A 21,178-nucleotide genomic window follows, 5' to 3' on the forward strand; every position below is an offset into this window, starting at 1 on the left:
CGTGGGGCGTGAGGTCTCCACAGTACATCGATGTTGTCGCCAGTGGTCGGCGGAAGGTGCACGTGCCCGTCGACCTGGGACCGGACCGCAGCGATGCACGGATGCACGCCAAGACCGTAGGATCCTACGCAATGCCGTAGGGGACCGCACCGCCACTTCCCAGCAAATTAGGGACACTGTTGCTCCTGGGGTATCGGCGAGGACCATTCGCAACCGTCTCCATGAAGCTGGGCTACGGTCCTGCACACCGTTAGGCCGTCTTCCGCTCACGCCCCAACATCGTGCAGCCCGCCTCCAGTGGTGTCGCGACAGGCGTGAATGGAGGGACGAATGGAGACGTGTCGTCTTCAGCGATGAGAGTTGCTTCTGCCTTGGCGCCAATGATGGTCGTATACGTGTTTGGCGCCGTGCAGGTGAGCGCCACAATCAGGACTGCATACGACCGAGGCACACAGGGCCAACACCCGGCATCATGGTGTGGGGAGCGATCTCCTACACTGGGCGTACACCACTGGTGATCGTCGAGGGGACACTGAATAGTGCACGGTACATCCAAACCGTCATTGAACCCACCGTTCTACCATTCCTAGACCGGCAAGGGAACTTGCTGTTCCAACAGGACAATGCACGTCCGCATGTATCCCGTGCCACCCAACGTGCTCTAGAAGGTGTAAGTCAGCTACCCTGGCCAGCAAGATCTCCGGATCTGTCCCCCATTGAGCATGTTTGGGACTGGATGAAGCGTCGTCTCACGCGGTCTGCATGTCCAGCACGAACGCTGGTCCAACTGAGGCGCCAGGTGGAAATGGCATGGCAAGCCGTTCCACAGGACTACATCCAGCATCTCTACGATTGTCTCCATGGGAGAATAGCAGCCTGCATTGCTGCGAAAGGTGGATATACACTGTACTAGTGCCGACATTGTGCATGCTCTGTTGCCTGTGTCTATGTGCCTGTGGTTCTGTCACTGTGATCATGTGATGTATCTGACCCCAGGAATGTGTCAATAAAGTTTCCCCTTCCTGGGACAATGAATTCACGGTGTTCTTATTTCAATTTCCAGGAGTGTATTTTTCCTTGAATACATGAATATGCAGAACAAGTTTCTTCTTAGCTGGCAGAAGAACTGCTTCCCAATATAATTCACTCCTAAGCTTTCGGATTTACCAATTTCCTTCCAAGTGACTGATATCTGCCACTTGCACCTTACACTGTATTTCCACCACTTTCTCTTGGTAAAAAGAAGAAATGTTTTGCTTTTGAAACTCAGATTTGAACTATTTATTACTGCCTAATATTAAGCCACACTTTTCGAATCCTTACAATCTGTATTAACTAGCCTGTTCACACATAACAGCTTAGAGAATTTTTTTTTTTTTTTTTTTTTTTTGTGGTTTTAGGGCACACAACTTCAACGGTCATTAGCGCCCAGACTACATTAGGAATGCACCGCGAGTCTCAAGTTTAAAACAACAACGAAACGGAAAACACGATAAAAGACAGACTGACAGGCATAGGATTAAAAAAAGGAAACAGCATAATCAAATGTCCTTTGAGAGGGTTGTCAAATTGATAAAATGAAGAATGCGAGCAGCTGCTCGTGGGTCATCCGCTAAAATGGCTTCTACAGTACATGGCAGGCCAAGATCAAAACGCAGGGTGTTAAAATCCGGACAGGACGTTAAAATGTGGCGGACCGTCAGCAATTGCCCACATGGTCAGAACGGCGCCGGCGCAGCCGTCAGCAGATGGCGATGGCTGAACCGGCAGTGTCCAATTCGTAACCGGGCCAAAACTACCTCCTCCCGCCGAGAAGGGCGTGAGGAGGACGTCCAAGCCACGGGAAGAGGTTTCAAGGCCCGAAGCTTGTTGACTGTAAGTGCAGCCCAATCGGCATGCCACAGCGATAAAATGCGCCGACAAATGACCCTGCGACAATCTGACGAAGGGACACAACAAGAAGCTGTCCGAGGCTGGAGGACCGCAGCCTTGGCCGCGGCATCTGCAGCTTCGTTCCCAGGGATACCGACATGGCCAGGAACCCACATAAAGCTAACCGGAGAACCGACGTCCACCAACTGCTGAAGAGAGCGTTGGATCTGGTGCACGAAAGGGTGAACTGGGTACGGATCACTGAGGCTCTGGATAGTGCTCAGGGAATCGGAGCAGATGACATATGCAGAATGTCGGTGGCGGCAGATGTAAAGAACAGCCTGGTAGAGGGCACAGAGCTCAGCTGTGAAGACCGAACAATGGCCATGGAGCCGGTATTTGAAACTTTGTGCCCCGACAATAAAAGAACACCCGACCCCGTCATTGATCTTAGAGCCATCTGTATAAATGAAGGTCATATTAATGAACTTCGAACGAAGTTCGACAAAACGGGAGTGGTAGACTGAACCGGGGGTAACCACCTTCGGGAGCGAGCAGAGGTCAAGGTGGAGGCGAACCTGAGCCTGGAGCCAAGGTGGCGTGTGGCTCTCGCCCACTCGAAAGGTTGCAGGGAGTGAAAAATTAAGGTGTTGAAGGAGGCGACGAAAGCGAACTCCAGGGGGTAGCAGGGCAGAGACATACAACCCGTATTGACTGTCGAGAGAGTCATCAAAAAAGGAACAATAAGACGGGTGGTCGGGCATTGCCAGTAGCCGACAGGCATACGGACAAAGCAGTATATCGCGCCGGTAGGTGAGTGGCAACTCACCAGCGTCAGCATGAAGACTCTCGACGGGACTAGTATAAAACGCTCCGAGCACAAGTCGTAAACCCCGATGTTGTATGGAGTTGAGGCGGAGTAAGATGGATGGGCGTGTAGAGGAGTATACGAAGCTCCCATAATCCAGCTTGGAGCAGACGATCGACCGATATAGGCGAAGTAGGACGGTTCGATCCGCTCCCCACGACATACCACTGAGAACACGGAGGACATTTAGAGAACGGGTACAACGGGCAGCCCAATATGACACATGTGGAGACCAACTAAGTTTCCTGTCAAATGTAAGACCTAAAACTTTTGTTGTCTCCACGAATGGGAGAGCAACGGGACCGAGTCGTAAGGACGGTGGGAGAAACTCTTTGTAGCGCCAGAAGTTAATACAGACCATCTTCTCGGCTGAAAAACGGAAGCCATTGGCGACACTCCAGGAGTAAAGACGGTCAAGAGAACGCTGAAGACAGCACTCCAGGAAACACGTACGCTGCGCGCTGCAATAGATAGTAAAATCGTCCACAAAAAGGGAGCCTGATACATCAGCTGGGAGGCAATCCATTATTGGATTGATCGCTATGGCGAAGAGAGCGACGCTCAAAACTGAGCCCTGTGGCACCCCATTCTCCTGGCGAAAGGTGGCTGACAGGACAGAACCCACACGTACCCTGAACTGTCGATCCATTAAAAAGGAACGAATAAAAAGAGGGAGGCGACCGCGAAGGCCCCATGTATGCATGGTGCGGAGAATGCCGGCCCTCCAACAGGTGTCGTAAGCCTTCTCCAAATCAAAGAACACAGCCGCGGTCGGGCGCTTCCGCAAGAAGTTATTCATAATGAAGGTCGACAAGGTAACCAGATGGTCAACAGCAGAGCGGCGCCTACGAAATCCACATTGTACATTGGTAAGTAGGCGTCGAGACTCGAGCAGCCAAACCAATCGAGAGTTAACCATTCGCTCCATCACTTTACAGACACAGCTGGTAAGCAAGATGGGTCGATAACTGGAAGGCAAGTGCTTGTCCTTCCCCGGCTTAGGAATCGGGACAACAATAGACTCGCGCCAGCATGCGGGAACATGTCCCTCAATCCAGATGCGATTGTAAGTACGAAGAAGAAAACCTTTACCCGCAGGAGAAAGGTTCTTCAGCATCTGAATATGAATAGAATCAGGCCCTGGAGCGGAGGACCGTGATCGGCCAAGTGCGTTTTCGAGTTCCCGCATGGTGAATGGGGCATTATAACTTTCACGATTCGAGGAGCGGAAGTTAGGTGGCCTAGCCTCCTCTGCCTGTTTGCGGGGGAGGAAGGCAGGGTGGTAATGAGTGGAGCTCGAAACCTCTGCGAAAAAGCGGTCGAAGGCATTGGAGACAGCATCAGGGGCCACAAGGACGTCATTCGCGACCGTCAAGCCAGAAACTGGTGAGTGGACCTTAGTGCCAGATAGCCGGCGCAGGCTACCCCAGACAACAGAAGAAGGAGTAAAACTGTTGAAGGTGCTTTAGAAAGCAGCCCAGCTGGCTTCCTTGCTTTCTTTAATAATACGACGACACTGTGCACGTAATCGTTTATAATTGATACAATTCGCCACTGTAGGGTGGCGTTTAAAGGTGCGTAAAGCACATCGACGAGCACGTAAAGCGTCTCTACACGCTGCGGTCCACCAGGGGACCGGTACGCGACGTGGAGAAGAAGTAGGGTGAGGGATGGAATATTCAGCAGCAGTGAGAATGACTTCCGTGAGGTGTGCGACCTGACTATCGCAGCTTGTGAAGGTTTGATCCGGAAAGGTCGCCCTGGAAGAGAAGAGCCCCCAGTCTGCTTTGGAGATGGTCCAACTAGATGAGCACGGAGAGGGGATATGCTGCAGGAGATGGATAACACATGGGAAGTGGTCGCTCGAATATGTATCAGAAAGTGCATACCACTCAAACCGGCGTGCAAGTTGGGGAGTACATATAGAGAGGTCTAAATGGGAATAGGTGTGAGATGTGTCCGAAAGAAAAGTAGGGGCGCTAGTATTGAGGCAGACAAGATTGAGCTGGTTGAAAAGGTCTGCTAACAGGGAGCCCCTCGGGCAGGATGCTGGAGAGCCCCAAAGGGGATGGTGGGCATTGAAGTCTCCAGTTAACAAAAATGGTGCAGGTAGCTGAGCAATAAGTTGCATCATGTCTGCCCTGGTAACGGCAGACGACGATGGAGTGTAAACGCCACAAATGGAAAATGTAAAAGTGGGGAGAGTAATGCGGATGGCAACTGCCTGCAGGCCGGTGTGCAACGTGATGGGATTGTAGTAAATATCATCCCGGACCAGCAACATAACCCCTCCGTGAGCTGGGATACCTACCACAGGGGGTAGGTCAAAACGCACAGAGGTGTAGTGTGCCAAGGCAATTTGATTGCATAGGCGTAGCTTCGTTTCCTGGAGGGCTACGATGAGCGGACGGTGCAAGCGGAGCAGCAACTTCAAGTCCTCTCGGTTGGAGCGAATGCTGCGAATATTCCAGTGAATAAGTGCCATTGTAAGAAAAAAAGGGAAGATGAAAGAAGGGGTCACCTCGAAGGCCGCTGCGGGCCTGGCTTCGAGCGAGCACTGCCGCCGCTTTCAGTAGGCGGACAGTCATCGTCCATTGGGTCTATAGGTTCATCGGTCATCTTGGGAAGATGGCCGGGAGGGGGAGCTTCCTCCGCCGGTGAACGGCCAGACGTTCGGCTACCAGCGGTGCGGTCAGGCGAAACGGATGACGGCCTGGGGCGGCAACCGCTGGGTGGCGCAGGAGAAGAAATGCGACGTGGCGGAGAAGGAGAACTGTGCTTCCTATGAGCCTTCTTGGAAGGTCGTTTGGTGGAAGTACTGGTCGAAGGCTGGGAGGTCGAGGTACGTAGGAAGTCTGCACGGGACGGTTCCTTCTTGAAGGCCCATGCATCTGACTTCTGGGTCTTCGTCTTAGCAGAAGCTGATGAAGGGGCTGGTGTCTGTGGGGTGATGGGAGGAAGAGGAGATGTCGACCGTGCGATCTTAGCACTGGCCGAACGGACGACCGTGGTGCTGAAGGTCAGATCGCATGTCTGGGTTGCCACCTCCCTGGTAGTCCGAGGAGAGGCGAGGACAGTACTGTATTTCCCCGCTGGGAGCAGTGTGGGCTTCCTACTAGCCAATAGCTTGCAAACAGCCGAGGTGGACACTTTCTCTTTGACCCGAATTTCTTGGATACAGCGTTCTTCCTTATAGACAGGACAGTCGCGGGAGGATGCGGCATGGTCACCCTGACAGTTCACACAACGAGGAGACGGAGGTGGACAGTCACCCTCATGGGCATCCCTGCCACAAGTGACACATTTAGCCGCATTGGAACAAGACTGTCTAGTGTGATTGAAACGCTGACACTGGTAGCAGCGCGTAGGTGTCGGGACATAGGGGCGAACAGAAATAACCTCATAGCCCGCCTTGATGCGCGATGGCAGCTTAACACTATCAAAGGTCAAGAAAAGTGTCCGGGTCGGTACAAGGTCTTTGTTGACCTTTTTCATTACCCTATGGACAGCCGTCACGCCCTGCTCAGCGAGGAAAGATTGAATCTCCTTGTCAGTCAAGCCGTTGAGGGATCTAGTATAGACCACACCACGAGACGAATTCAAAGTTCAGTGAGCCTCCACCCGGACAGGGAACGTGTACAGGAGTGTGGCCCGAAGCAGTTTTTGTGCCTGAAAGGCACTCTCAGTTTCGAGTAATAAGGTACCATTACGCAACCTGGTACAAGATTTGACAGATCCGGCTATGGCATCTACGCCCTTCTGGACAACGAAAGGGTTGACAGAGGAAAAATCCTTTCCGTCCTCAGATCGAGAAACGACGAGGAACTGTGGGGCAGGCGGTAGTACTTTTGTCACTGGTAGCTGGTCAAGTTTCCGTTTTTGGGCAGAAGTCGAGAGAGATGGAGTGAAATCCATTGCGGAGGAATCCCCCATGATTGCCAGCGTCTCCGATGGCGCGCTCCTTCCTTGTGGGGACCCTCTCAGAGGGCACTCCCGCCTTAGGTGAATGTTTACACCTCAGGTCACACCTCCCGAGAAACAGATGGAGGGACCAATCGGCATGGTCAGAAGGTATTAGCTCAGGCAATCACCCCTCCCCGGGCCTGGCCTTTACCAGGGGGTACGCGCGTGCCTTACATGTCTACCCAGGGCGGGGAATTACGCGTTACCCCGTCACCGGCTACGCGTGCGAACGCGTGGGTCGGCCTTCAGGCGCGCACAGGGAGGAAGGAAGAAGAGGAAAAAGGAGAGAGAGAGAGAGAGAGAGAGAGAGAGAGAGAGAGAGAGAGAGAGGACAGACTGTCTCAAATGCCGAGGCGGAGACCAGAAAAGGCAAGGAGAAGAAGGCAATGAGAAGGCAAGGAGAAGAAGGCAATGAGAAGGCAAGGAGAAGAAGGCAATGAGAAGGCGGCAAGGAGAAGGCGGCAATGAGAAGGCGGCAATGAGAAGGCGGCAAGGAGAAGGCGGCAAGGAGAAGGCGGCAAGGAGAAGGCGGCAAGGAGAAGGCGGCAAGGAGAAGGCGGCAAGGAGAAGGCGGCAAGGAGAAGAAGGCAAGGAGAAGAAGGCAAGGAGAAGAAGGCAAGGAGAAGAAGGCAAGGAGAAGAAGGCAAGGAGAAGAAGGCAAGGAGAAGAAGGCAAGGAGAAGAAGGCAAGGAGAAGAAGGCAAGGAGAAGAAGGCAAGGAGAAGAAGGCAAGGAGAAGAAGGCAAGGGAAAGAGTAAGGAAGACAGTGAGGTGGAAAAGAGCAAAGAAAGGAACCAACCAAAGGAAGGAAGAAACGAGATATGAAAAAGCAAAATGACCGCAAATAGAGGTCGTGGAACTGTCCGTCTCCGGATGCAGGCACTAACTACCCCCTTGAGGGGGAGGGACTCCTTTTAGTCGCCTCTTACGACAGGCAGGAATACTTCGGGCCTATTCTAATCCCCGGACCCGCAGGGGGGGCTTAGAGAATCTGAATACGTACAGTGAAAAAATTATTTGAGAGCAGGATTTTGAGTAAGTAAAAACATATAGGTAGATACACACTTTAATGTTTGTGTGAAATATTTGTAGAGAGTATCCACACAGTACCACAATTTAAGGATTTGAAGATTTTGTAATTAATAATTATAATACTATGGAAACGTGGTGAATTGCAATTTCATTGTTTATTTTTTGTGAAAATCTTTAAAAAATAATCCCAAAATTATCTCCCACAATTCTGTACCTCCCAATCAAAAAATATTCATAGCTGTAGTCTATGCACAGATGAAATTCGAGTTTTTGAAATGATAGGACACAGTACCTTTTCTTTTTTTTTTTTTTTTTTTTTTTTTTTTTTTTGTATATCCTAAAATGTCTGTCATTAAAATGGAGTATATGAATATTTTGGGAACACTTAAGTAACTAAGTGCAAACTGAATTTATACCAGTTCTGTATTTTGTTCCTTCTCGTTCCTACAGCTTCTATAATAACTTTTGGTTTCATTATTTTGCAACTATCCTGCATGACCCCCTTTCCAACCAACTTGCGCCATAGGGTGGTGGGTTTTCGGGTTCCGCTAAATAGGTCAAGTGTGCACTACACACAGGAGGTGGCTACATGGGTAGCAGGGGCTGTGTGGTGTGGACTGGGCGGTTTTTTAGGTTAGACAGTCTCGAGAAAGATCAAAAGGGCTCCAGACCCAAAGGGTACAGGACAAAGAAACTACAAGAATCGAGCAAGCAACAGTCGATATTGTTGTTGTAAATTGTTGTAGCTGTGTCGGAAAAGTACCAGAGCTTCAAGTGCTGATAGAAAGCACTGAAGCTGAAATCGTTATAGGAACAGAAAGCTGGCTAAAGCCAGAGATAAATTCTGCCGAAATTTTTACAAAGGCGCAAACCGTGTTGAGATAGGATGGATTAAATAAAGTAGGTGGGGGTGTGTTTGTGTCTGTTGGTTGTAGTTTATCTTGTAGGGAAGTTGAGATAGATAGTTCCTGCGAATTACTATGGGTAGTGGTTATACTCAACAGCAGTACCAAAATAATAATTGGGTCCTTCTACCAATCCCACGACTCAGATGATATAATAGCTGAAAGGTTCAAAGAAAACATTAATCTCATTACAAATAAGTACCCCACCCAGTACCACACTTATCATTGGTGGAGACTTCAATCTACCCTCGATTTGTTGACGAAAATAAATGTTCATGGTAGTAGACAGAAAACATCTTCCAAAATTGTATTAAATGCTTACTCTGAGAATTACTTTGAACAATTAGTTCATGAGCCCATACGAATTGTAAATAGTTGCGAAAACACACCTGACCCCTTAGCCACAAATAATCCTGATCTAATAGAGAGCATCATGATGGATACAGGGATTAGTGAACACAAGGTCATCGTAGCGAGGCTCAAAACCACTAAAAATAAACGCAAAATATATCTATTTAAAACAGCAGATAAAAATTCGCTTGATGCCATCCTAAGAGTGAGTCGCCATTCCTTCCATGCTAATTATGCAAGTGTAGACCAGATATGGCTCAAATTCAAAGATACAGTATCGACAGCAATAGATAGATTCATACCGCGTAAGTTAATAAGAGACAGGACTGAACCACCATGGTACACAAAACACGTCAGAACACTGTTGCAGAAGCAATGAAAAAAACCATGCCAAATTCAATAGAACACAAAATTGCCAAGACTGGCTAAGTTTCATGGAAGCTCAAAATTTAGTGCGGATATCAATGCGAGATGCTTTTAATAGTTTCCACAATGAAATGTTGTCTCAAAATATGGTAGAAAACCCAGAGAGATTCTGGTCATATGTAAAGTACACCAGTGGCAAAAAACCGTCAATACTGTCAGTGCGTGATAGTGATGGAAATGTTACCGATGATGGTGCCACTAAAGCAGAGTTACTAAATACAGTTTTCCATAATTCCTTCATGAAAGAAGACAAAGTAAATATTCCAGGATTCGAAACCAGGACAGCTGTTAGCATGAGTGACATAAAAGTAGACGTCTTAAGTGTTGCGAAACAACTCAAATCACTTTAGAAAGGGAAGTCTTCTGGTCCAGATATACCAATCAGGTTCCTTTCAAAGTATGCAGACACAATAGCGCCTTTCTTAGCAATCATATACAACTTCTCACTTGAAGGGTCTGTTCCTAAAGACTGGAAAGTAGCACAGGTCACACCAATATTCAAGGAAGGAAATAGGGGTAACTCATTGAGTTACAGACCCATATCACTGACCTCAATTTGCAGTAGGATTTTAGAGCATATACTGTACTCTAACATTATGAAGCACCTTGAAGAAAATGACTTATTGATACATAACCAACACAGATTTAGAAAATATTGTTCTTGTGCAACACAGCTAGCTAGCTCTTTATTTCCACGAAGTAATGAGTGCTGTCGACGAAGGATCTCAGATTGATTCCATATTCCTAGATTTCCAAGAAGCCCTTGATACCATTCCTCACAAGCGACTATTAATCAAATTGCATGCATATGGAGTATTGTCTCAGTAGTGTGACTGGATTCATGATTTACTCTCAGAGAGGTCACAGCTTGTAGTGATAGATGGTAAGGTAGTGTCATAGGCCCTCTGCTGTTCCTGATATACATAAATGATCTAGGTGATAATCTGAGCAGCCCCCTTAGATTGTTTGCAGGTGACACTGTAATTTACTGTCTAGTAAAATCATCAGACTATCGATTCAAATGACAAAATGATCTAGAGAGAATTTCTGTATGGTGCAAAAAGTGGCAATTGGCACTAAACATACATTTATACATACATACATTAATCGTAGTTCCATAGATCATGAATAAGACATTTCATAATGATGTGGATCGTGTCACTTTAACATAAGTTTTCTTTACACAAAACAATTAATTAATTTTTTTTTTTACTGTTATTACTTCATATCTAAGAATTCATCTATTGAGTAGAAGGGGTTGTCATTCAGAAATTCTTTTAATTTGCTTTTATATGTTGGTAGGCTATCTGTCAGACTTTTAATACTATTTCGCAAATTACCAAATATTGTTGTGGCAGCATAATTCAACCCTTTCTGTGCCAAAGTGAGATTTAATCCAGAATAGTGAATATCATCCTTTCTTCTAGTGTTGTAGCTATGCACTTTACTGTTATTTTTGAATTGGGATGGTTTATTAATGACAAATTTCATAAGTGAATATATGTATTGTGAAGGTACTGAGAATATCCCGAGTTCCTTAAATAAATGTCCACAATGTGATCTTGGGTGGGCTCCAGCTATTATTCTGATTAGACACTTTTGTGCAATGAATACTTTCTCTCTTAATGACGAATTTCCCCAAAATATGATGCCATATGAAAGCAGTAAATGAAAATAGGCATAGTAAGCTAATTTACTGATATGTTTATCACCAAAATTTGCAATAACCCTAATAGCGTAAGTAGTTGAACCTAACCATTTCAGCAGATCATCGATGCGTTTGTTCCAATTCAATTTCTCATCAATCCACACACCCAGAAATTATGAGTATTCTACTTTAGCAACAGACTTGCCCCATTCATAGTCTATATTTATCAATGGTTTTATGCCATTTACTGTACAGAATTGTATAAACTGTGTTTTTTCAAAATTTAGTGAAAGTCCATTTGCAGAGAACCACTTAATAATTTTCTGAAAGACATTATTTGCAATTTACTCAGCTGATTCTTGCTTCTTGAGTGTGATTACTATACTTGTATCATCAACAAAAAGAACTAACTTTGCACCTTCACGAATACAGAGTGGCAAGTCATTAATATACAGGGTGATTCAAAAAGAATACCACAACTTTAGGAATTTAAAACTCTGCAACGACAAAAGGCAGAGCTAAGCACTATCTGTCGGCGAATTAAGGGAGCTATAAAGTTTCATTTAGTTGTACATTTGTTCGCTTGAGGCACTGTTGACTAGGCGTCAGCGTCAGTTGATGCTAAGATGGCGACCGCTCAACAGAAAGCTTTTTGTGTTGTTGAGTACGGCAGAAGTGAATTGACGACAGTTGTTCAGCGTGCATTTCGAACGAAGTATGGTGTTAAACCTCCTGATAGGTGGTGTATTAAACGTTGGTATAAACAGTTTACAGAGAATGGGTGTTTGTGCAAAGGGAAAAGTTCTGGACGGCCGAGAACGAGTGATGAAAATGTAGCACGGATGTTGTGAGATGTTAGAGAATTGGCTGTTCCCTCAGCTCAAACAAGAAGCACAACAATTCATATTTCAGCAGGATGGAGCGCCACCACATTGGCACTTATCTGTCCGTAACTACCTGAACGTCAACTACCCGAGGCGATGGATCGGCCGCCAGGGAGCCCGTGACCGAGCACTTCATCACTGGCCTCCAAGAAGCCCTGATCTTACCCCCTGAGATTTTTTCTTATGGGGGTATGTTAAGGATATGGTGTTTCGGCCACCTCTCCCAGCCACCATTGATGATTTGAAACGAGAAATAACAGCAGCTATCCAAACTGTTACGCCTGATATGCTACAGAGAGTGTGGAACGAGTTGGAGTATCGGGTTGATATTGCTCGGTGTGTCTGGAGGGGGCCATATTGAACATCTCTGAACTTGTTTTTGAGTGAAAAAAAAAAACCTTTTTAAATACTCTTTGTAATGATGTATAACAGAAGGTTATATTATGTTTCTTTCATTAAATACACATTTTTAAAGTTGTGGTATTCTTTTTGAATCACCCTGTATATTAAGAACAATACGGGACCGAAGACTGAACCCTGTGGGACACCATACTTGATACCTCCCCAGTTAAGAGGACTCGGCTGTTTTTTGTAGACTATCTGTACTGTTAATTTCAACCTTCTGGACTCTTCCAGTTAAGTATGAATTAAACCATTTGTGCACCATCCCAATCATACCACAATACTTACGCTTATCTAGAATAATTTCATGATACACACAATCAAAAAGTCTTTGAGAGATCACAAAATATCCCAATGGGTGATGTGCGAGGTCATCCGCATGGGTACTAAAAGAAATCTGATAAATTTTGGGTATACGATAAATCGCACATATTCGACTAAATAAGTAGGAATTACAATTACGAGCAACTTAAATTGGAAATACAACACAGATAATATTGTGGGGAAGGCAAATCAAAGAGTGTGTTTGTTGGCAGAAGTCTTAGAAGATGCGACAAACCCACTAAAGAGGCAGCCTACATTAAACTTGTCCGTCCTCTGCTGGAATTTTGCTACACAGTGTGGGATCCTTACCAGTTAGGATTGATGGAGGACATTGAAAAAGTGCAAAGAACGGCAGCTGGTTTCGTGTTATCGGGTAATAGGAGTGAGAGAGCCACTGATATGATACGCGAGTTGGGGTGGCAGTCACTGAAACAAAGGCGGTTTTCTTTGCGGCGAGATCTATTTACGAAATTTCAATCGTCATCCGAATGCGAAAATATTTTGTTGACACCCACCTACGTAGGGAGAAATGATGACCATCATAAAATAAGAAAAATCAGCTCTCAAATGGAAAGATTTAGGTGTTCCTTTTTCCCCACGCGCCATTCGAGAGTGGAATTGAAGAGAAGTAGTATGAAAATGGTTCGATGAACCCTCTGCCAGGCACTTAAGTGTGAATTGCAGAGTAACCATGGAGATGTAGACGTAACAACTTGATTTTGGAAATTCTAGCTATAATACATACTTTATATCAACATTCATGACACATTTATTAACTTGCAAAAAACAATTCTTCCATTATTTTCAAGAACAGTTAAAATCCCAGCAGATCATCAAAGAAGTGTAATTACCCTATTCTTCAAATTTGTGGTTTATTTGTTGCCAATTACAATAATATTTTCAATCGAAGTCTGTTCAGCATGTAACTGAAATGTATTTAAATATTCCCATCTAGCCAGGTTCAGACAAGAAGCTCTGAGATTAAAGTGGAGTCAAGTATTTTGACAAGCTTATGTATTTTCGTCTAAAACTTTAAATTCGTGTTGAAACATCTTCCACAAGATTTTCTTTTTCGTTCTGCAAAGACGCAACATGCATTGTGAGCAATTCTGTCCCATGTATGATATTTTCTAAGCTTTCAGTCAACACTGAATAAAATGAATCATTTGAATCTGTTATTTAATGTGCTTCTTTGTTGATCTCAACTCTACCAAAAAATCCCAAAAGGAAGATCAAATAAAAGAATGCGAATTTATTTTCCAAGTCACCTTTCCACTTATTTACAGGTAGGGACTTTGTATGCACATATTATCAATTTTTACATCTTAAAGTTGTTTAGTCTAACTTTTTAATTTTATTTTTATCTACTAGCCACTCTACAAATGGAAAGAGCACTACTTTCTTACCAGTCTCGTGTAGAAGAATGCAGGCGCAGGAGTTCCTTAGGGGAACAGTGTGGAGCCAGTTGCTGAGCTACATTATCACATGCAGCATTGGACGGTGCTGCCACCAGGCAATAGGAGCCTGGCATCATTTTCTTCACCTAGGTTTAAGGCAATATCCAGATTACTTACATGTTACACTGGTCACCTGCACGATATATTGTAATGACACTGGACAAGCTAGGTTATAAAATATATTTAAGCATGCTTGCATGTTGATCATTTACAGATGAATTCACAAACCAGAAAACAATATTTAGTTTGACAACTCAAGTATTTAACATATTTGTACTAAACATGCAAAAAGTCCTTAAACTGAAATTCTTGTATGGGATATGAGAAGTTATCATAAGTTCTGGTAGCAACATTTTACATTCATTCTAAAGTCAAGTTTATTAAACTGTAATTTAGGTCATTTTTTTGCACTGTAATTGATGTCTTTGTTTCTTTTGAAATATAATGCATTATTTCTAATAAAACTCATCAAAAAAGTTTGTAGTGTGTATGGTGCTGCACACCACTCCAGAAGAGCTGTGTGTATCTATGTACTGACAAATGACACTCCACGAACAAAAACAAGCTATAAAACAAATTATTCCATAAGAGAGCACAACTACTGTGCTGATTTATTGTTTTATTCACATATAGATACTAAGGGTCCTCGGTTCAGATCATGAAGATATCATCAACGAATATGAATGAGGTGAGGACTTTGGGCTAACTGAAAACCTACAACTTCCTTCCTGAGGGTGAGAACATACTATTCACATTCCTCCAGGTCATCAACTTCTCCCCATTCACTTCACTTAGTCCTCCCCAGCCCAATAAACCACCTACTTCTATGTCGACATCCACCTTGCTAACCACCAACAATACTTCCACTTTTACAGCTGCCACCATTCCACACCAAGAAGTCCTCGCACCATCTGGCCACAAACGAGCACTCCTCACGTGACTCAGTACTACCGAGGACTGGAGCAACTGAATCACATCATGCATTCAGGTAGCCTCTCTATTTGCACTGAAATGAAAAGTATTCATCCCATCCCTCTGACAGTGGTATTCCCCTGCTCCCACAGCTTACACAATGTCCTCGTCTGTCCCTACTCCACCCTTACTCCTCACTTCTTGTCTCAGGCTCATATCCCTGCAACAGACAAATGCAAGATCTGTCCTATACGGCCTCCCACTACCACCTATTTCAGTCCTGTCATGAGCCTCTCCTATCCTATTAACAGCGAAGACACCTGTGAAAACAGCCATGTGATCTACCAACTTAGCTGCAATTACTGGCCTGCATTCTATGTGGGCATGGCAATTAAAAAGCTTCTTCTAATAATTTCCGGATATGCAGCCGGATCCCGTCGACATTCTGCCGCGATATTTTCGCCCAGAGACGTCCGGCCATCATCAGGTGAGTACACAACTACTGAAGAGCCCAGGTGCAGTCGTCGTATTTATGCCGAATCTCGCGCATGCGAAATGTACTGGCATCCTACAGCGCATCATGTAGAGACAATAACTTGATTCCAACTTTCGCCAGAGTTGTTCATTTTATTAATAGTGTGGCAGCCAACAATATAAAATGCAAGGCGAGTCTGGCTTTAGTAAGAGAACAAATCCGTTTTACGCGTCGTGAGTTAGACGCTGTTGCCAGGAATTTATATTATTTACATCTGAAGATTGCAGCAAGATGTTCTTACCTTAGCTGGGACTGGATTGACGGGGTATCCTGGGCCAAGGAAGACTGGGCTCACAGGAACAGTACAAACAGGAAAAGTGCAAAGTTTAGCCAACTCGTAACACGAAAGACGCAAGAAGCTATCTCTGGACGATCCGTGGTGAACCTCACAGAGAAATCTTTTGACGATGTGACGATGTCAGTGCTTGCGAAAGGTTTAAACTTCGTTCCTACACCTGCTTCACTGCCTTTAACGGATTTCATCAGTTCCATTGACGTCTCCCTGTGGATTCTGCAGACGAAATTCGACATGAATCTTGCCGAACGTTGTTGAAATGTGCGCCACAACGGAGTAACATCTCGCCAGCTGAAAGAGCTGCTCTCCGCAGCCTCTGAGAAGATACCACGGTCGTACTGCCTGCAGATAAGGGTAACGCCATAGTTCTTCTGACAAGAGAAGCCTACAACGAGAAGATATATTGTCAGCTAAATGATTCTATGTACCGCAGAATTGAAAAGGACCCAACAAGCCGAATATCAAGGAAAACTGCTACCCTTTTGAACGACTGTTCTCTACCTGAACAAGTTATCAAGAGATTGAGACCACACAATGCAGTACCACCAAGTCTCTATGGTCTTCCCAAGATACACAAGGATGGTACCCCATTATGATTAATAGTGAGTAATATTGGTGCTGCGACCTATTCTACAGCAAAATATCTGGCCTCACTACTAAAGCCTTATGTGGGTAAGTGTTGCCACCATATACGTAATTCCAAGGATTTTGTCAGTCGCTTGAAGGAAGTTAAGCTTAGCAGCTCGGATTTATTAGTCAGCTTCGATGTGGTCTCACTTTTTACCAAAGTGCCTTTAATGGAATCGTTACATCTTATTGGTAACTTATTCAGTGCAGAAATGATGGCTTTGTTTGAACATATACTCTCCTCAATGTACTTTTTATTCAATGACTAATTCTTTGAACAAACAGATGGCGTCGCCATGGGGAGCCCTTTGTCCCCTGTGGTAGCTAATCTCTTTATGGAGGACTTTGAGGAAAAAGCACTTGAGTCTGCTGTTTTAAAGCCTACGGTCTTCTGGCGGTACATAGATGATACTTTTGCTGTATGGCCTTATGGCAGACAGGAACTGGAGAAATTCCTTCATCACTTAAACTCGTTACATGAGAATATCAAATTCACGATGGAGATTGAAAAAGATGGCACTTTACCATTTCTAGACGTGCTAGTACGCCGTAAAAATGATGGGTCATTAGAACATTCTGTGTACAGGAAACCGACTCACACAGATCTGTATCTCCAGGTGTCAAGCTGCCATCACCCAGCACAAACAGCCGGTGTTCTCAGTACCTTAATACATTAAGCGCATGTAATATCGGATGATGAAAACCACCACGCAGAATTAGAACATTTAGAGAAGGTTTTTAAAGAGAATGGCTACACTTCACGCCAAATAAGGAAGGCCACGCACAACTGTCATAACAAGAAGCAACACACTGAGGACGCTGATGACGACTTTAAATCAACTGCGTTCCTTCCATACGCCAGGAATGTGTCGTCGAAAATAGGCCGATTACTGAAGAAAAATAAAATCAAGGTTATCTTCCGTCCAGCAGCAAAGAACCGGGCCCTGGTTGGATCTGTTAAAGACGATTTATAACTGAAGAAAGCAGGCGTCTACAGAATTCCCTGTGAATGTGGCTCTGCATATACTGGACAGACGACAAGAACTGTCCATGAAAGACGTACAGGACACGAAAGACGTACAGGACACGAAAGACGTACAGGACACGAAAGACGTACAGGACACGAAAGACGTACAGGACACGAAAGACGTACAGGACACGAAAGACGTACAGGACACGAAAGACGTACAGGACACGAAAGACGTACAGGACACGAAAGACGTACAGGACACGAAAGACGTACAGGACACGAAAGACGTACAGGACACGAAAGACGTACAGGACACGAAAGACGTACAGGACACGAAAGACGTACAGGACACGAAAGACGTACAGGACACGAAAGACGTACAGGACACGAAAGACGTACAGGACACGAAAGACGTACAGGACACGAAAGACGTACAGGACACGAAAGACGTACAGGACACGAAAGACATACAGGACACGAAAGACGTACAGGACACGAAAGACGTACAGGACACGAAAGACGTACAGGACACGAAAGACGTACAGGACACGAAAGACGTACAGGACACGAAAGACGTACAGGACACGAAAGACGTACAGGACACGAAAGACGTACAGGACACGAAAGACGTACAGGACACGAAAGACGTACAGGACACGAAAGACGTACAGGACACGAAAGACGTACAGGACACGAAAGACGTACAGGACACGAAAGACGTACAGGACACGAAAGACGTACAGGACACGAAAGACGTACAGGACACGAAAGACGTACAGGACACGAAAGACGTACAGGACACGAAAGACGTACAGGACACGAAAGACGTACAGGACACGAAAGACGTACAGGACACGAAAGACGTACAGGACACGAAAGACGTACAGGACACGAAAGACGTACAGGACACGAAAGACGTACAGGACACGAAAGACGTACAGGACACGAAAGACGTACAGGACACGAAAGACGTACAGGACACGAAAGACGTACAGGACACGAAAGACGTACAGGACACGAAAGACGTACAGGACACGAAAGACGTACAGGACACGAAAGACGTACAGGACACGAAAGACGTACAGGACACGAAAGACGTACAGGACACGAAAGACGTACAGGACATGAAAGATACACCCGTCTGCGGCAACCGTCAAAATCGGCAGTAGCAGAGCACTGTATTTCATTGGGGCATTCAATGGAATACAATGGAACAAAAATTTTAGCTCCGGTTTCCGAATTTGGGATTCTGTAATCAATGAATCAGTGGAAATACATCTTGCCTATAATCTTATAAATCGTGACAACGGCTTTCAGCTGGATCCTGTTATTAAAATTATACAATCACAGCGGAATCGACAGCGTCATTCGATACTCAATGACTAGATGTTCTTATTTTCACCACCGACGGCAGCACGTACAACTCGGCTATGCCACACATGTCAACACCTGACACATGCGCTGTAGGATGCCAGTACATTTCGCATGCGCAAGATTCGGCATAAATACTGCGACTGCACCTGGGCTCTTCAGTAGTTGTGTACTCACCTGATGATGGCCGGACGTCTCTGGGCCGAAATATCGCGGCAGAATGTCTACGGGATCCGGCTGCATACCCAGAAATTATTAGAAGAAGAAATACGGCGGGAAAATTTCAGAAGTCACAATTAAAAAGCTGTCTGTTCACATGAATGACCACAACCAAACAGTAGCCAAGAAACAGCTGGGTCACCCATGACTGCTTGACAGCATCTGCACATTTGGGAGCTCTCCTTGCAATACATCCTTTGTTTCCACAAAACAGTTTGCCTCAACCTCTGCTAGTCCCTGTCCTCCAACAGTGTGTGTGTGTGTGTGTGTGTGTGTGTGTTTGTGATGCTTATCCACTTATCTGCCACCACTCCAGCTCTACCCACACCTTCTATCCCACCAGAACAGGCCTTTCCATTCTTTTCTACTTCCCTCCTCTCCTCTGTCCCCTGAGCCCCACACCCAGTCCACCACAGGTTTGGCAGCATTAGTGTTGTCCCCTAAATATACCTTAAAGTCATCATAAATTTTGCATAATGATTGCAAAGACAAGATGAGATTATTTAGGACTCGCGTGGAGGCACATAGGCAGTGGAACAGGGAATGGGTTAACTAGTAGTATTCAGTTTACAGACAATCCGTGTTTAATTTTTTGGTGTAAGGTTAGGGTGTATACCATAAGCTAGCTATTGGGGGTGATTATGCTTACATGTCAATATTGTATCCCAAACTGCAAATTAATTTGGACTTGATAGCGAAACTGTATTCAAGGAGTGTTAGTATACAGGAATTTTCATTTGATGACAGTCTTGGTAGCATTATCACGTAAGAGAAACAGACTGTACCGCTGCAACTCGCGTAACTCTACTTGTTTAACAAATGATTATTAAGCTTCAACTTCACGCGTGCCTGAGCAGGCACCACGAGACTTTTTGTTTATAATTTCTACTGTTGGCACACTACGGACATGCTCCACACCATCGCAACAGTAAGTATCTGTTTTACATTGTGGGGGTTTCTGTAGACCACACGGGCACTTTTACATAGTATTTATTTACAATATGCCAATATGGTTATTTGCTTTTATTTCTGTACATTTATAACAATTGCTCACTTTCTCTGTTATGAGGACATTTTGAAATTGTTAGAAGAAGTCACTGACTCAGAAAGTGAAGACATACAAAGAAATAACCCAGAAGAAGAAGAAGAAGAAGAAGAAGAAGAAGTAGTAGTAGTAGTAGTAGTAGAAGAAGAAGAAGAAGAAGAAGTTGACGACAACAGCTATCTTTATTTCATACACAGTGAACACCTTTCTGGTTCAGAGGTCGAGCAAACTGAAGGACCTCATTCTAGTGAAGAGGAAGGAAAACACAGCCCAGGAAACTATTTTTATGGTAAGAACAGATATAAATGGCATAAATCAGCCTGAAATTCATCTCGTATATGACAGCACAACATTATACGAGAGAGTGAGAGATTGGAAGGGTCTGCTGTTTGTAAAAATGAAATGTTGCCAGTGTGTGTGTGTGTGTGTGTGTAGTGCTGTGAGCTATTATTTACCAATGGTGTGACAGACTATCGTGCTCTATACCAAGAAGAAACTTGAGGACAAATATTCAGCTCCATTATTACAGCCATATTATGCTAAATAACATTGCTGTGAGTTATGACCTTACCTTGGATTACTTCTGTTTGCATCAATATTCAAGGTAAGTCATTAAGATATTAGATCGCTACGAGCAACTGATTTTAGTGGTAGAGGTATTCTTCAGGGTGTAATGGGAATGGAGAGATTCATTCATTTCAATGTAGCCTTTGATGATGTCAGTGCATGAGAAGAAAGAAAAATCTACAGATAGACTGACCTTGATACCAGAAATTTTTGAAAAGTTTATTAATAATCATAGCACGAACTATTCTTGTTCAGAATATTGGTGTGTTGAAATGTTGGTAAAATTTCAAGAAAAGTCCTCATTCAGAATGAATATCAAAAGTAGACCAGGAAAATATGGCCTGAAAATCAGTGATTTGTGATGCAAAAACTCATTACTTGTATAATGCATTTATATACACTGGAAAACCACCTACCCAGAAGTATCCCTTTCGCAGTGCCAAAGCAGGATGCGCTAAGCATGCACAGCCATTTTATGGAACTAATAAAAACATCACTGGAGACAG

At 44.7% G+C, this 21,178-nt stretch overlaps 1 protein-coding gene across 1 annotated transcript in view; it reads right to left on the bottom strand.

Moving 5' to 3' along the window:
• Positions 1 to 21,178, bottom strand: part of LOC126416074 (putative helicase MOV-10) — a 341,495-nt gene that overhangs the window by 88,365 nt on the left and 231,952 nt on the right. Inside the window, exon 13 of the mRNA XM_050083555.1 lies at positions 14,081 to 14,217. Within this exon, the coding sequence (XP_049939512.1) occupies positions 14,081 to 14,217 (137 nt within the window). The remainder of the gene's footprint in view (positions 1 to 14,080; positions 14,218 to 21,178) is intronic.

Source organism: Schistocerca serialis, chromosome 8 (assembly GCF_023864345.2).
Source record: "Schistocerca serialis cubense isolate TAMUIC-IGC-003099 chromosome 8, iqSchSeri2.2, whole genome shotgun sequence".
Classification (NCBI taxonomy): domain Eukaryota; kingdom Metazoa; phylum Arthropoda; class Insecta; order Orthoptera; family Acrididae; genus Schistocerca; species Schistocerca serialis.